General features: G+C 40.2%; 1 protein-coding gene across 1 annotated transcript in view; it reads left to right on the forward strand.

Moving 5' to 3' along the window:
• Nucleotides 1–344: 344 nt before the first annotated feature.
• The window catches only part of CSMD1 (CUB and Sushi multiple domains 1), a 1,583,970-nt gene continuing 1,565,755 nt past the window's right edge, over nt 345–18,559 (forward strand). The window contains exons 1-2 of the mRNA XM_048226225.2: nt 345–462; nt 2,518–2,734. Of these exons, the coding sequence (XP_048082182.1) occupies nt 345–462; nt 2,518–2,734 (335 nt within the window). The remainder of the gene's footprint in view (nt 463–2,517; nt 2,735–18,559) is intronic.

Here is an 18,559-nt window from a genome sequence, read left to right on the forward strand (position 1 = left end):
TTTACACTGCATATAATAATAACCTGAATGGGCCTGATCCCTCCCAAACTTTCCTGTATTCCTCCTGTCAAAACATTTAAATACATTTAATCACATTGGTGGGAACGTCCAGATGAAGAAAGAATGAAAGCCCACAGGCAATATTTAGGGGCAGAGGAAATGCTGGAAGGATTTGATAGGAGTTACTCTGTTTCCTCCCATGATGGTGATATTCACAGTTAAAGTGATTACAATGTGTTCATTAGGGCAGTTCAAGTGACCTGCCTGTCCTGACCTAGTCATTCGGGCTGGTTGACCCACACGTAGCCATGGCAGGCTCACGACGAGAAGTCACAGAATAGGGCATGTGTAAGCCACAGCGGGAACCAACGCGGCATGTCGCTGAAGTTTCTACACTAGACGTGGGAAGGAGGGAAGAGAGAACACCGGAGAAACGGGTAGGAGTGGAAGGATGGAGCACAGGCAGGTGGATGAAGGAGGAGGGGTGTCAGGCACGAGAGGCCCTGGGCAGGTCAGGAAGGAAAGGGTTGTAGGGTTTATCTGGTGGTAGGAACACAGCGGATGGGCAGGTAGGCGGCTGTCGCTAATCTCCCAGACACTGTCCTTTTGCCCCAAGTCTTTGTACATTGAATCCCGGGGCTACAATTTACAAAAAGGAGAAGGGGGGGGGGGGGCTTGTTCCTTGGAACTGCTCTTGAAATCTGAGAACCGCCAGAGAATCCCAATGTTAAAATCAATACCATAAATTCTTGAGGAGCCAAGGCCGCCTGGAACCAGCTCTTAGGAACAATTTCAAGCTGCTCAGTGTCTGAAGGCAGCTTTATGGTGCTCACTGCTCTTCCTGTCTTGTCCCCAGTTTCATGTGATTTCGTTTCGGCACCCATTCCACCAGTAGTCAGTGGGCGTGGGGACCCACACAAACAGGCAATGCTCAGGACATCAGCTGGGTTCCTGCAATTCACCTAGCTCCTGCCACTGTCCACCTGCAGATAGCATCAGATTTCACAGGTCAAGGGCTCAGGTCTATGGCACTGCCTTCCACTCCACACACAAACCCAAAGTCCAGATTGTGACTTGCACTTCTGACCTACTGGCTATAAATCAGAGGTTCCCACGACCTCTTCCTTGGGTTCCATTAATGTGTCAGAAGGGCTCATGCAACTCAGGAAACCCATTTAATCGCTAGATTACTGGTCTATTACAAAGGATATTAAAATATACAAATCAACAGCCAGATGAGATGCACAGGGCAGAGTCATTCATGCTCAGCCATCTAGAAGCCCTGTGTACTCCTTGTGTTTTCATGGAGACTTCATTACATGGGTATGAACAATTAATAGGTGTCATTGGACGTTGGCGATAGATCTAACCTCCAGCCCCTGTCCCCTTCCAGGAGGTCATGGGGGTGGGACTGAAAGTTCCAACCCCTCTAATCACTTGGTTGTTTCCCCTTGTAATTGGCCCCCATCCTTACATGCTTTCCAAAAGTCTTCTCATTAACATGACACAAGACACTTTTTTTTTTTCCTTTCATCCCCTGGGAAATTCCAAGGGTTTTAGGAGCTCTGTGCCAAAGGGGACAAAGACCAAATACATATTTCTTATTATACACCTTATTATAAATCACCATATCACAAATGTTGAACAGTAAGAGCAATCCTAATTCAACCTATCGAAGGGAAGTTAGAATAAGAAGCGGGAACAAAGTGTGGGATATCCTCCACCCTGCTTAGGGAAGCCTGACTCTGAGGCTTTTTCTTTAACTGCATCTGTTGGCATCTGTGGAAGGGAAATGCCCCCCCCCCCCCCCCCCCCCGCCATCCACTGAATCCCACCCATGGGAACAGGAAGACATTGATGGAGGCGAGGTCCCTTATTCTGACGGGCTGCTCCTTAATTTTTGCATAAATTAATTTCTCTTGTTTTATACCTTTTATTTTGAACAGGGTAAGATTCCTGCAGTTTTATTTTATTCTTTGGCTTTGTGGGACTTGGCCAGTGTAGGTAGAAATCGATAGTTTGAATACTGATTGTGATTTTCCCTAATTATTCATGTTGCTTCAGTTTGCAGTCATTTGGACATACTAATATGTGTGTGTGTATAGTTTTGTAATGGTTATTTGATCTGTCGGCTTAGTTTCTCTGAGCAAGGAACTTCAAGGCAGAGTGCTTCAGCACTTAGCATGATGCTGTGGCAGATAATTGACACCAAATTTGTTTCATGAATATGGCAGGTTCGTATTGATGAAGATGTATGGGAAAATCACGGAAAACATTTTTTCTCAAATTTCTAATATGAGTTCCTAAATTTGTATATTTTCCTTCTTTGCCCCCCCCCCCTTTAGCACTGGAGAACACTTTTGCAATTGATCATTCAATATTTGTGCACAAAGGGTCACAAAATAAGTCATTATAAAAATTGGCCAAAATGGTTGGAAATTAAGAAAAAAAATCACAGAGTAAAGATAGGCCAAAATAACATGCTGTTTTGTGTGTGTGTGTGCTTTTCTTTTTCAGGTCAGAACTGTGGCGGTTTAGTCCAGGGTCCCAACGGCACCATCGAGAGCCCAGGGTTTCCGCACGGTTATCCAAACTACGCTAACTGCACCTGGATCATTATCACAGGAGAACGAAATCGGATACAATTGTCATTTCATACCTTTGCCCTTGAAGAAGATTTTGATATTTTGTCAGTGTACGATGGACAGCTCCAACAAGGGAATTTGAAAGTGAGGTAAAGTATTGGCTCTTTATATTACAGATTACGTAGCACTTCTTGGCTTAGATTCTGAAACTCCATTGGAATTAATAATTTGAATTTAATTATCAGAAAATGATAGTTACAATTAAGAAAAAGCAGACTTTCGTGCACACATTTTTAATACTTAAAAACTTCTTATTGAAAGCAATCATTGCCTTCATTTACAGACATCGAATTGTGGCAGATCTGTAAAACGGTGTGGTCAAGGTAATTCAAGTAAAGTTACAATACACCATTGTTTTTAAGCAACTGTGGATTTGAGAGAAAAGTCACAAAGAGAAATGCATGCGTACAATTCAGGAAACAACAAAAGGAACTTTCACACTGTCAGAGAATACACTGAAGACAGAGTCTGGGAAGTGGGTGGGATAAAAACATGAAAGAATATTGAGCTCAATGGGGAATTTTTGGTTCACACAATCATAATACATTTCATTCCCCATTAGTTTTCTCTTTTGATCTATGATTTTTAGCATAAAGAAAGAACAAATATTTTCTGGGATGATTTTAAGTTACTTTTTGTTTTTCATTTATCAGCAAGAAAAAAATTGTGCCTGTACAAGTATATCCTTTTTTTTTTTTTTTGTCAAAGGAAAGAGGAATGTCTCTTTCAAAGAATTTGGAATTTCTCAGGTAAACTGATGAACATATAAATAAGGCAAATGAGGCTTTATCCTCTGGTTTTAAGATTTTGTACTAATTAGAGATTGTTGAATGTATGAAGTTTTGTAGACATACTGACAGTGGGCAGAAGAAGTTGTACTGCTTAGATAAATAAAGTGGTATTGTCGCTCTTGTCAGCAGAAATACACACAGATCACATACGTTATATTTTATTTTGTGGATTGAGAAAAGTATCGAACCACAGAATATTGCACAGCTAGTTAATATACTAATATATTAAAGTATATAAAAGTTAATATATTCAATATATGATGACATACTTTATTTGTACTTTCTTTATGCATTTTCAGATATACAACGCCTTCCAGTTTTTCTGGGTCATTTACAATATCTGGTGTCTGTCTTAAAAACTCTTTTCCACTTTTCCTTTTTGTCATATATTGCACACAACTATCTCTGAATTACTTAGGTAAACTTTCTCCTGTCTAACGTGTATGGCATTACACTTTGGATATTTAGGCAAGTTTCTACAAATACAATCCTTGGTAATTTGATGCAAGATTTCTTACCCACTTCCTGCTCTTCTAGAAATTAGTTACTTACTAGTTTCTATTCCAAATAAATTATGATACTAGAGAATGGTGGTATGTTGTAACAATAGAAAGAATTGTAATAGAAACTGCAGACATAACATAAAAAAAAATAGAGGAGCCAATTTATTCAAATATCATATGACTCTTTTATAAAAGTAATTCTTTCTCTTTCCATTAAGAAAATTCTCCATATGTACTCTTTAAAAATACTTCTCTGTCAATATTTCTATTTCCTATTTTATTTTAATATTTAAAAATATTTTAATATATTTTGTATTTTATTTTATAATGTTTTATAATTATCTTAATTTATAATTTTATTATAATTCCTATAATTCTATCTTATTCTAAAGGAAACCTGCTTAAATGTTGATTCCCTGTCTTTAAACGATTTATGTCTTTATGGTGACATTATGACCACTTTATATGTTAAGTATAACGTTTAGAAAACAGCATTCCTATCATCTACAGTATTATAACAAGGTCAGCAGTGGAAATATTAAGATTGGAATAACTAGATTCATTGTATTTTATCTCAGTGAATAGTATACAAATTGCTTTAAGTGCCTCAAAGAGCTTTATAAATGTAGGTGAGTTATATGTATGACATCATGACTTTTTTACTGATTTAGATATTTTTACTAGAGAAAGCAAAGTACGCAAGGCTGATAAGAAAGAACTCCTTGGAGTTCATATAAATTACTCAGTCACCTACAATTTTTTGGTTTGAGACAGAGAACAAATATGTCATATTTCTGCCTGTTTCCAGTCCTTAAGTTGAGGAAAATGCTTTTGTTTTTCTATTAAATTGTATAATCTTTCTTGTGTCTCCACACTTAGAATGCCTTTGTGTGGGCAGTCTATGGACATAGGGGAGCTCTTCGAGGGACAGAAGTGACCATGCTAGGTATCATTACACAAATAGGCGAAACATATCAGAAACAGAATGCCACAAACTGCTAAGTGCTAGGAGTCTTTACTCATACAACATTTTGGATAAATAATTGCATGGAATGGAAACGCGAGCATTGTTAAGATGGTTGCAACATTTCCACACTGGCTGATGGTAAAGCAGTTTCAAATAGAATCAAATTCTAATTAACGAGGCGGGGGAGCCTCTAGTCTCCTCGTTTGCTACCTGTTTCCCATTAGATCTTGGAACAGTTGTGTAGTTCTCGAACATAATCAACTCAACACTGACAGCAGCTCTGGAATTCTAAGGATGTTTTCTAAGAGGACTGATGCTTTCCCTGACGCACTGAGTTGTCACAGAAATTCTTTCTTAGAGCCGTCCTGGTCTCTAGGGTTGCTTCATCGCTGCCTAGAAACGGTTATTTGTAGCTCAACATGGACACTATCAAAAAATAATTAATAATTGTCTTTATTAAAGAACTGGAGAATTTTATCATAAAGAAATTTCTTTTGTTTGACCACAGTAAAGGAAATTTTTCCAAATACTATATGATTTAGATTTAACAACTAACAGAACTTAGAATGTGGAGGTTAGGATTGTTGAGATTCATGTTGTAATTTGACCTATAGTGAAGACTAATGCTACTATTATTTACCATATGTAAGAAAAAAAATCTTATTTTATTTTATTTTTTAAAAAGGTTTATTTATTTATTTGTCAGAGAGAGAGAGAAAGAGAGAGAGCACAAGCAGAGGGAATGGCAGGCAGAGGGAGAAGCAGGCTCCCTGATGTGGGACTCAATCCCAGGACCTGGAGATTATGACCTGAGCTGAAGGCAGACGCTTCACCGACGGATCCACCCAGGCGTCCCAGTAAAGAAAGTCTTTAAAGCAAAAAAAGAAAACAAAACAAACAAATAACAACAACAAAAAACCAACATACAATTTACGTTATCATCTTGGATTATTTATATAATTCAGACAAACTTATATGATGTGCACCTCCATCAGTAAATTCAATTTTAACATGTAGGTATTGGAAGATAAATTAGGGCTTCTCTTAAGCATAAGAGAAAAGTTTTGACTCAAAATTAGAAATAGAAAGCTGCCCTTTGAGGGGCGCCTGGCTGGCTCAGTGGGAAGAGTATGCAACTCTTGATCTCTGGGTCATGAGTTCAAGATCCGCATTGCAGGGGTGCCTGGGTGGCACAGCGGTTAAGCGTCTGCCTTCGGCTCAGGGCGTGATCCTGGCGTTCTGGGATCAAGCCCCACATCAGGCTCCTCCGCTAGGAGACTGCTTCTCCCTCTCCCACTCCCCCTGCTTGTGTTCCCTCTCTCGCTGGCTGTCTCTGTCAAATAAATAAAATAAGAATCTTTAAAAAAAAAAAAAAAAAAGTTCCGCATTGCGTTTAGAGATTACTTTAAAAAAAAAAAAAGTCTCCTCTTTGAATTACCTAGACTTAAAACCAGTGATTTTTATGACCTGTCACTAACCTGTCACATTATCGCTATTTTTTGTATCTTTGCTCTTTATAGACTCTGCCCCCTCTCTTGCTTCTCAAATTCCCACAACGGTCCAACCATGTAGTCGTAAAGTCTTACACTGTTTATTCTGCAACTTCTCTCCATTAGCCACAACCTGTTTTGATCCTCACAGTGAAGGCCCTTGTTCTATCATAGAGTGAGCTTTGGTTGACCAGTTCACCAAGACATTCCTGTCCTAGGCTCACGCCTCCCCACCCCGAAACATTTACTGCAGTCCTGTTCTGTCCTATATCGCCGGTAATATAAACATGTCTAGAAACAGAAGGAACTCTGTAACCTGACCCCTAACTACATTTCTGACCTCCAGTCTCTTGTATTCATTTCTAATTGTCTTTGTCTACTTGGGCTGCCACAGAATATCGGACCCTAGATGGCTTTTATTTTTATTTTTATATTTTAGTGTAGGATTTTTTTGTTTTGTTTTGTTTTAGATTTTATTTATTTATTTGAGAGAGAGAGAGAGAGAGTGCATGAGCTGGGTGAAGGGCAGAGGGAGAAGCCGGCTCCACAGAAGCCCCACATGGGCTTGATCCTGGGAGTCTGGGAAAATGACCTGAGCTGAAGGCAGGTGCTTAACCGAATGAGCCACTCAGGTGCCCCTCTGCATGGCTTTTAAAAACAACAGATATTTATTCCTCATACCGCTGGAGGTTGAGTCTGAGATCAAGGTACTGGCCTATTTAATGTCGAATGAAGGGCTGCTTCTTGGTTCATAGATGGTTGTTTTCTCATGTGGCTGAAGGGCCAAGGTAGTGATGTAGGGTCTCTGTTATAAGAGCATTAATCTCATTGATGAGGCCTCCCCCTCATGCCCTAATCACCTCTCAAAGGGCTCACCTTCAAACAGTTACCTTGGAGATTAGGATTTCAACATAGGCATTTGGGAGAGGGGTCACAAACATTTTCTATAGCAGTATGCGAGTTTATTATTTAGTTGAAAGGATCTGGGGGTTATTCCTTGATCTGATCATATAAGAGAATATGTTTATCATCTCTACTTCCTCATCCTTCCCTCTGCTCACCTAAACGATATCCTACTCCTAAAACCCACTTCTCATTATACCTATTTCGGAAAATTTTCCATGTGCATACCATATTAAAAAACAACAACCCCTCCCCCAAAGTTACATTTTTTGGTAAGCTCCTTTAGCACTTCCCACTAACATAGACCTTGAAGGATATACTCCTTTGAAATTACACCAGCTCTGGAGTTGCCTGTTGTTGGGATTGTATGTCTATGTTGAGTATGTCAAATAGAACATATGTCCTCTGAGGCCAAGACTTAGGTCACGAGTGTGTCTTCTCTGGTGATGATGGATATGTTCACTAATATCTCTCTCCTTTGGATGAGCATGAGTTAATTGTCCAAGAGAGAGACTGTTATCCAGTAAGTGTGTTCTAAATATGAAGTGGTGAAGTCATGTTTATTTGTCCCAAAATCAGAAAATAATTGAAGTTGGCATCAATCTCCAGCTGTGATAACATTATAATATCAAACTTGGAGTAGAAATATCATTATAACGTCAATAAATGAATAAAAGTGAACCTATGGAGGGAAATTGTGTCATGCGTATGTGGGAAATCAGAATATATTATCCCACAATTATTGTAGAATACAAGAAAATAGATTCGGCAGTGATCTTGACTGTCCTTCTGTGACTTATACAAGATTATTCCTTGTTTTCTGTAATGATGATAAGAAGTTAGAGATTAATGTGATAGGGCCTCCAAATGAAGAGATCATGAATAAGTGTTGCTAAAATATCACAGTTTTCTCCAGTTTTGGTGTTTTTTTTTTTTTCTGCACTATAATCATGTGTCTGAATGCATTAAAATTGGCTAAGAAACCCATGTCATATTGACTATATCTGGTGATGTTTAGAACTTGAGACCTTTGAAGGGCTAAGAAGGGGTTTCAACTGCATTCAGATTAGATTAGCCTAGAGATCCAGCAATGCCTAAATTCTGCCTTTCTGTCCCCCATTGCTGGTATGAGGTCCCGATGGAGCCACTCACAGATCAATAGTCAGATAAAAATCAAAGCATCATTTTATTTTTAGCTTGGGTGTGACTAATGCTCTAATTAAGACGCTGATAAACATAGTGCCAAGTGGGTATAATAGATTCTACAGAGACTAGAGCCCCATCCTAACACCAAACATGTATCTTGACACCGTATCATATTCAACCAGCCTCATGGTCAGGAACAGAAGGAATGGCCAGCTTGACCACACCAGCACATGGCAAGAGAGGGCCCGGAGAGATGGGCCTTGTAGCTGGGGTGGAAACTTGACATGAGAGCCCACTGCCCAGAGGTGACGTCTCAGGCCACGGAAGCCCAGAAATCCAAGCGGTCCTTCTGTGTCTGTTTCAACAGGATCTCCTACCTTAGCGAGGACCCTGCAGAGAAACTGAGGGGGAGAGTGGTGGTGCCTGGTCCTCTCCTATACACCCATCACATTCCCAGAATTATGTGAATTTGTCAGCCATGTCCACTGTTCTACCTACAGATCTTAGGTGATGAAAAAAAAAATAATTGTTTCTGATACATCTTCCAAATTTCCTTTCTTATCATATGCTCGCTCTTTCTTCTTTCTTTCTCTTTCTTTCTTTCTTTCTTTCTTTCTTTCTTTCTTTCTTTCTCTTTCTTTCTTTCTTTCTTTCTTTCTTTCTTTCTTTCTTTCTTTCTTTCTTTCTTTCTTCTTTCTTTCCTCAACATATGCTCTAACTTAGCAAATCATAGACAAGGTCAATGCTTATTGGGTGAGGAATAGGTTTTTCTTTTCTTTTTTTGTTTTGTTTTGTTTTGAATTGGCTGGCTTCAGTGGATTAGCATGGAAACCAGAAACTCAAGGATGAGATTCAGGCCTGAACACTGATATATATCTATATATCTCTATCTCTATATCTACATATAATATAGATCGTATATATGCATATATATATAATATAGCTGGTTATATATTCTATATATATTATATATAGAATATATAACTGATTTTAATAGGTAGCTTTGGTTGAGACCAATGATATTTCATATATATATGCATGTTCATAAGACTTATGTTTATTAACAAAAATGATGAAATTGCTAGTAAGTGGAGATCCCAGAGATAAAAGAATGAAGCATTTAAGGGAGATAGGCAGATTTATGTTTACAATGCTACAGGCAAGTTTTATTAGTTTTTCTTAAGATTTTATTTATTTATTTATTTATTTATTTATTTATTTATTTAAGAGAGAGAGTGAGCTAGTGAGAGAGAGAGAAAGTGCACAAGCAGAGGGACAGGGAGAAGCAGATTCCCCACAGAGCAGAGAGCCTGATATGGGGCTCTATCCCAGGACCCTGAGATTATGACCTGAGCGGAAGGCAGACACTTAACCAACTGAGCTACCCAGTCACCCCTACAAGCAAGTTTTAACATGTATTTGAATTCCAACCACTACCTCTTCAAGCTGTGGTGATTTTTTTTTTTTTCCTGCAGTAGCCAAACAGTGTTGGTTCATTTCAATATCTTGGCCATTTTGAAAGTGGCAAACTTTATTCATATGGTCAGGGAAGGCTTTTGGATCATCATAAATATATGCGTGTGAAAAATTTCCCAAAACTCCCAACTCCTAGGACATTTCCCTTATAAACATGCAGACATAAGGAAAAGCATTTCGAGTTTTAGAAAGAGAACAGATGACAAGAGGACTAACAAATGGTTGGCAACAGGATTCCATGTTCAGCAAAGATATTTTGTGGTGTTAATCATGGGAACCTGAAAGTAGGCATGATTTAATAAAATATAAAGTCTTACCTTCACTACTTAACAACAGAAGAAATACGTTGGATCACCAATATAAATATTAACGTGGAAAAACAAAAATACTGGAAAGAAACTCTTCAGTACACATCATTTAGAAATCATGAAGAAAATGGCTGAAGAATTTGACTTCCTAAGATTTAAAATCCAAAAGCCAAATGACAAATTGAGAAAAAGAATTCACAACAGGCATGCGAGATAAAGAGCTGACATCCTTCACTGATAAGCTACATTATCAGAAATATCAGGAAATAAAATCATTTAATTGAAAATCAGGTAAAAATATGACTAAACAGTTCAAATATAAGAAATTCATGGCAATTAGTATAACTACAGCCAATGAAAATAATAATGCAAAATAATATCTCACCATTCTGAATGGCAACACTTTACATCTTATGACAAGTCAAAGTTTTTAAGGATTACTTTAGATATAAATTTTGAAATTTCTCTCAGATTGAAAAACTAAACAAACTTACTCAGCAAGGTTATGCTATGAATTTATTCTACAAAAATACCCCAAATATGACAAAATATATGTAAAGGAATGTTTATGGGTGCATTTTGATAATATTGAAAAGGATTAAGTTTGTCTCTCTTTCCACAGACTAAAAAAATTAGAGTATATATATGTCATATAGCACACCACTGAAATTAGTAAATGTGATCTTTAGTGGCTGACATGAAGAGATCTCAGTATTTTACATTTAAAAATAAATACAGCATTAGAATGTTCAATCTATCCCCACACCTTATTCTCTTTAATAGATGATGTTTAATCACTCATAATCAAACACCTTCGATGGAGTTCTGGACGGTGGTGCAATCTCGGGAATCTCTTCCTTATATATAATTGCTGTGCACTGTGGGGACGTGAGTGGGGCTGTGGGAAGCTAGACCAAGGGCATGACCCCAACCTGAGGGCTCCCAGAGGGCATTAAGAGAAGATGCTGACTTCATCCTGAAACAGTGTGGCTACTGAGTGTCCCCGGCAGCCCTAGTGGGGGAATGTTGTTTTGTTCTTGTTTTTGTTTTTTGTTTTTGTAAGTATCTATTTCCTGTCTTTGGAATTCTCGTAGAAGCAGCTAGGTCTATGTCTATGCCTATCTCCACGTTTATCTCTGTCTCTCTCTTTCTCTCTCTGCCTATCTCCATCTCTCTGTCTCTGGCGCGCTCTCTCTCTCTCTCTAATCTGTATCTATATTTATATCAGTGTTTCTGAACCAGGAGTGCCTTTATGCCCCAGGGGACATCTGGCGACGTCTAGAGACATTTTTGGTTGTCAAAACTGGGTGGGGGCCGCACTAGAATGCAGCCGGTATAATACAGAGATATTGATAAATACACTACAGTGTACGAGACAGCCTCACAAGACAAAGAGTTGTTTGTCACAAAATATCAATAATGCTGTGGATAAACACCCCCTGATCTAGAGTACTACGCCATCTAGAAAACCAGCGATGCAAACCGTCTATTGCTATAACCACCCACACATGCGCCTGTACCGGTATCTCTCTACATTGTTTTACTGTTAAAGGACCCGAGCCAAGAGACGTGCAGCAGAACTCGCCAAGCCTGGGAGACATTTACTCTCGGCCGTGCGCAGGCAGCAGGCAGCTGCTCTAATTGGAGTGCACGGAAATGATGGTGTCACTTGCAGGACTGTGTCAGCAAGGAAATGGGATTTCCACAGTATTAGGCATAATCAGATTTCACTAAGAATCATGTTCGTATTCTCTCTCAAAAGGAAATGAAATTATATTTTTTAGTCCTTGATTTCCTGGAAAAGGAATAAAAGTGTCAAAAGGTCAGTTAGATCCTTTTACTCTTCTTCATGGTAGTGAATCTGCAAAAATCGTTTGGTCGGATGGCTCACTGGGAAGCTATCCACCCTGATAAGCAGTGAAGAGCAATGAATAATCAGATTTCTATAATTTCCAAGATTTTAGATGAGTTTTAGGTGGATGGCCAGATTGGTAGTTGAATGACTTTTAAGATTTACTTTTTCTCCTCCTCTCATTGTTTTAAATACTTGGATAGCAGAGCCAGTGCGGATTTATCATTATATACTCTACAGCAGAGAAGCCCCCAGAAAACACTAAACAAAAGCATTTTAATTCAATAATATTAGTTGTTTATAAAATATTTTAATGGAATGAGTACTCTATATGAATATCTGATAGTTACATACTTTTAATTCACATAATTTTTTTTAAATGGTAGAAAATTACTTAGAACCCAAAGCGATTCTTTTTTTTTACTATAATAAACACAATCACTCTCCCTTTGCTATAAATATGATTTCCTTTGTCTCTGAATGTACTAAAAATAATCGACAAGGTAAATATTTATCTTAGAAGGAGACTTGTTTCAAATTTTGAAATGTTGCTCTTAAACTGGAGTAGTTTTGATAGACATTTTGCAAGTTTGTGCATTTAGGCAGCCAAGAGTACGATAAATAAAAATTGTGTAAACAATTAAAAGCATATACAGCCCCAAACCTTTAAATTTAGAAGATGCTTTCAAATAATTCTTCCCAGGAGCAGAGATAGAGGGTCCTCTTTCTTAAACCTCAGTTTTGTGTTTGTTTGTGGCTTACGTCTCCCTTTCTCACCTCATAGCATCTGGAGTATTAAAAGTAGAAGTCAGAAATCTGCTCACAGCTTCCAGGTTTGTGCATATAAGTGAACAGAGCCTGCAAATCTTTTCTCTGGGGCATCCTTGCCCTGGAGGCCGAGGCAGGCTGGGGAGGGTCTTTACCTGAGTGGGGGGTAAAACTTGCCAGTATCAACTTCTTCAGAAGGATCTGGAGCCCTGCCCTCCCGGCTCGGCCCCTCAGGTCACTGATGCTCATTGCATTTGCTTGGCTTCTCGCCCTGAGTCCCAGTTTCCTGGGCCTCTGTCTGACAACCACGTTAAGATCACACAGTTTCTTCTCCGAAGCTTATCCTCAGCACAACTTCCCAAGCTCCCAAATGGTATTGATCCTGCATTAAACCCTCAGACAGAAGCTTCCGGGTCATCAGTATTGTTTGACTACTCCTTACCGCCATATACTAACCAACCTCCATTCCTTTTTCTTTTAGAAACCACTCACGTAAAAGCAGAATCTGCGTGGCTGGCTCCCTGCTTCAAGGACATAGCCCCTGGTGAACAGGGTGTATATGCACTTCAAGAGGGAGACTAGGAAGGGGCAGGAAAGCCTGCAAGTGAATGCTTCATACAGACCCTAGCCTTTCAGCCCAAGGAGGCAAACGGACATAAATAAAACCTTGTCCTCCTGCAAGTTTCTAAACATGTCTTCCCTGATCAGACAGCTTCTCCATTTCTCCCAGGCAATACACGGAGCCTGCATGGCATCTTCTCTGACCACAGTATCAATTCTTACACTCCATGATCATCCCGTCTAAACTGTACTGAACTTATCCTTCAGAGGATACAGACACACCAATCAAGTATTTTCTTGCTTGGGTTCTAATGGTTTTCACACTCTATGTGCCCATGCATCAGAAAATATTTTTTTAGATTAGATATTTCTGGAAAAGCAAACAAACAAATGTTTGGCATGTATAGTGGGGTTGTGTGTTTTTTAAATCTAGTAGAGTTAGGCAAATACTACCTTTGAAAAGTGGTGCTGGATGTGGGAAGAAAGCAACAAGCAGTATATAACTTTCAGAGGTGGAGTAGTTGAGAGCCATGATTAGTTTTGCACTTGTACATTTCTGCTCAGTAACACCTTAGGCATCCTCAAAGAGTTACTTTCAAATACAATGTATGTTGCTCACACAGGGACCTTGAAAGGATCATTTAAGCTTTGCACTGGAACTGTACCCTCTGTGTGAGACTTTACCATCCGGTATAATAAATGTGTTCATGATTTAGGAGAAAATATGCATCTCTTTGTAAGCAGGTGATGATTAATGGATGTTATTTTCCAAACTGCATGCTAGTGGCTCCTTCACTTCTGCAAGTTCTAAATAACGGGCATTAGTGTGCGTTTGCATTCAAAATGCACAGCCAGAGGCATGGTTCCCCCCCCCCCGCCCCGAAAAGCTCTCAGCTCCATGCCAAACAAGGGCATAGTTGAAAAGGTTGAGGGACACTGAGGAAACGGCGACAGTAAAGGAAGATTAACACTTGGGGAGGCTGGAAGGCTGTGGCTAAGCAGCAGGTGGAGGCTCCTGGGAATATGCCTGTTGATTGGGCTCATTTCCTCCCACAGCCGGTTCCTTTCTCCCATTTTCCTTGGCGTGCTGGCGTCACAGTTATGTTTCCCCTGTGACATCCTGTCTTACCCCCACTGCTAAGAGAACTTTCTCTTTCTAAAAGTCCCTGTCAGGTGTCCCATTTTCTCATGATCTCAGAAATAGCAAGCAACTTGAATGAGGAATAAAACAATGAGGATAAACTCATTTATTCTGAGTTGTTAATTTACAACAACTGCCGTTAGCTTCTGTTATCATATTTCAATTTTAAAGAGAGTGCCCAGAGCCCGAACTGCAGGTCACCCCGCATGGAAGAGGGACAGGGTAAGGCAGGTATTATTTCGACTACCAGGTCTGATTGCCACGTGCTCACCAGACAAGGGTCACAAGTTCACATGGCTGCTGCGGTCAGACTTAGGACTTAAATGAGTAAACCAGACTGGATGTAAGACAATAGTAAAAGAAACTGTGGTGAAAGGTCCCAGTAATTGCAGCACCTGCTACTCACCCTCCATCCACGGTTGCCAAGCAGAAACGTGGGCCTTATCCAATGAGATCAGAGCTTCCAACTGATCAACAGCAGTTTCCAGTCGATGCTTCATTATGTGAAACTCCCTCATTTGTAAAATGCAGTGCAGGCCACCTGTAGAACGCCCACGATTCCCTCGAGACCTGGCTTCCTCTTCAACTTGAAGAGTGCTCGGGGCAGCCTCTCTGCAGGTGGTAATGCCTAGCAAACCCCGTCCGTCCTCTCCCTGCTCCTTCATCAGGAGCCACACGTGCACCATGCAGCCTGCGTCTGCGCCCTGTTTGCCTCCCTGGGAACGCACACCAAGGCCCAGTCCGTGCGTGTGCCCCACGGTGCTCAGAAGGCAGAAAAGTTCCTGCGGGCACGGCTCCAGGGAAGAGGCCAGCTCCCCGTGCCAGGGTGGCAGTTGGGCTGAGTCAAATGGGAGAGCAATGCACTGAGGCTACTCTATGGGAGAAGCCTCCAGAAACAGGCGGTGATGGTCTTCCTGACACCTCGCAGAGACAGGCGCGCAACTGGCCCCAGGATGCAAGTGAGTGCCTGAGTTTTTTGTTCTGTGTTCATGTATGTTTGAGTGCATTGGCTTGTTTCTTTTTTTTTTTTTTTTCTGCCCTTACTACCTGAAGTGCACTAAGTCGGTGAAACCTAGCTCTTTCTGGAAAGCAGTGTGCAGCCTGGGGAGCCCATGGGGCTGAGGACCAGCTGGCGTCTATGTACCCATTAGTCCCCCTGGCTTCTGGCAGTCTGGGCCAGATTTTCCCGTGGACCCAGGTTGTGCCGGGAAGGCTGTTTCATTCAGTGGGAGAGGTGCGGGTCTAGTGTGAGACCATCCTTTCTGCCATAGTCGGACGAGAGGGAAGCTGGTACGTGCCTGTGCACCGTGGGCCAGTCTCCTGCCGACACCCCGAGGTACTCGGTCTGGGTGTGCCCCAGCCAGTGCCGAGCTGGGGTGCCCTCTCTTTTAGCTGTGGGGGAGTCTGTGCAGGGGAGGATGACGTGGTCTGTGGTTTGCCTGGCCACAGGGGCAAGTCGTGTTTGGAAAGCGGGGAACTCGGTCTGGAGGGTGAGGAAATCGGAGGAGGGCTGTGGAGGGCTGTTTGAGGGTAACCAAAGATGACAGCCATGGTTTTATTGGGTGGGCTCCCCTGCAAGTCATTTGCCATCATGACGCCCATTATTTACTGATTTTAAAAAAAAGATACGGAAAAAAAAACAACGGTGCAGGCCAAAGGAAATGCATTTGGGTGGCAGCAGCTCTGCCACCTGTGCCCTAGAAAGTTAATTAACAATTGCAGCCTTGTGCGTTCCATATGTTGGTAATTCCAGAGTGAGGAGTCGTGCATCCACACAACACCTGGCCCCGAAGTAGCTTACAACTTTCTAGAGTTCAGTGACTTTGGTTTGGAAATTGGGAGATTTCGTAAAATCTCAAAGGTATCATGTAGACTGGAGCTCACCCTTTTCTGTTCTATACCTTGTGTTGCAGTGACATGGTTTGATATGTCAATAGTGTATTCCTATGTTGCCCGTCTCTTTAACCGAATAAAGTTTGTATAATTATTAGGTAGTTGGTTTGCCAAGTTTTTCTGAAAACCTGTTATTTGGGTTTCCTGAATTAGAACTCTGGTATGTAAATAGCCCAAATCACATTGGATGTATTCTCGACGTCTTTACACAAGACCTGGAGACTGGATTTTGAAAACTATATTGACAAATGAATCCTTTAATTTTCCCACGTCTTTTTTAAAGATTTATTTATTTTGGAGAGAGAGCAGGGGGAGGGGCAGAGGGAGAGAGAGAGAATCCTGAAGAGGACCCCCCCCCCCAAACCTCCTCAAGCACAGAACCCTACGTGGGGCTCGATCCCACGACCCTGAGATCATGGCCTGAGCAGAAACCAAGAGTTGGAAGTTTAACAGACTGAACCATCCAGGTGCCCCTCATGCTTCTTTTGGAATATAGTAAAGAATAAGTTGTATATACTGAAAATGTAAACCTCGAGTTCTATACCATCATAAAAGGTCATCACAAATATTTGTTACCCATGAAAATGTCATTGTGCCCATTTATAATCCATCCTGCTTTCTACCCTTGGTTTCCAGGCAACCACAAATTCATTTTGACTCTGTGGATTCATTGGCATTTGCTAGAATTTTATGTAGTTTGAATTATATACCATGTATGCTTTTTTTTGCCTTTTTTTTTTACTTAGTCATTTTTAAGAGAAATCCATGTTTCTTTATGTAACAATAGTGCATTCCTTTATTTTTATTTATTTATTTTTAAGATTTAATTTATTAGAGCAGGAGCACGGGGAAGGACAGAGGGAGAGGGAGAAGCAGACTCCCCGCTGAGCAGGGAGCCTGATGTGGGACTTGGTCCCAGGGTCCTGGGTTCATGACCTGAGCAGAAGGCAAACACTTAACCGACTGAGCCACCCAGGTGCCCCAGCAGTGCGTTCCTTTTATCACCAAATAGTATTCTATTGTATGGATATGCCATATTTGATTTATCCCTTGTTGGTGAACATGGGTTTATTTTTGTTTTTTTCTCCCCCCCCCCCCCCAGTTTTTAGCTATTAAAAATAAAGTTCCTGTGGTCATTTGTATGGGCAGATGTTTTAATTTCTCTTGGGCAGATACCTAGGAATGGAATGGATGGGTCACAAGGTAGATTTATGTTGAACTCTTGAGGCAACGGCCACAAAGTTTCCATGGGCTTTACCGTATTACGTTTCCAACAGTAGTTATGAATTCTGGTTACTCCACATCTTTGCTTGTATTTGGTGGGTCCACCCTTTTTAATTTTGGTCTTTCTGATGGGTGTGTCAAGGAGTATCTTATTGTGGTTCAATTTACATTTATCTGATGACTAATGTTAGCATCTTGTCGTGATTACTGGTCAAATCTCTTCTTCTTGTGAAGTGACTGTTAAAATCTTCCACTGACCTATTTTATGGATAATTTCTCCCAGATACATTCTCTTAATGGTGGTATATGTTGAACAACAAACATTTTTAATCTTGATGAAGTTCAATTTATTAGTATTGTTATTTTTTATGATTTTATGGAATATATAAGAATATTTGCATACTCCAAGACCACAAATGATTTCTTCTCTTCGAAAGGTTTAATAGTTGAGCTCTTCATCATAGGTCTGTGATACATTTGGAGTTAATTTGCATATCTGATGTGAATTAAGGTTTTAAATTCATCTTTTTGCATGTAGATATCCAAATGTTTCAGCACCATTTGTTGAAAAGACTATGATTTTTACAAAGTTAACTTTCTGTGTATGGTGCTAGGTAAGTGCAGGTGCTCATTTAAAAAAAAAAAAGTATTCAGCTGGTCTAACATTTGTTGAAGACTTCATTTTCCCTCATTGAGATGAGTTGGCATCATTGTTGAAAATCAATTTCTGATATACGCGAGGGACATTTTTTCAATGATGTTTGTCTTTTTGCTGGACTGATCATTGTAATACACAGTAAGGCATGAAGGCAGGTAAAGTATATGCTCCAACTTTGTTCTTTTTATTATTGTGTTGTTTATTGTGGGCCCTTTGCATTTCATATATTCATT

This window comes from Ursus arctos, unplaced genomic scaffold (genome assembly GCF_023065955.2).
Source record: "Ursus arctos isolate Adak ecotype North America unplaced genomic scaffold, UrsArc2.0 scaffold_27, whole genome shotgun sequence".
NCBI classification, from domain to species: Eukaryota; Metazoa; Chordata; class Mammalia; order Carnivora; family Ursidae; genus Ursus; species Ursus arctos.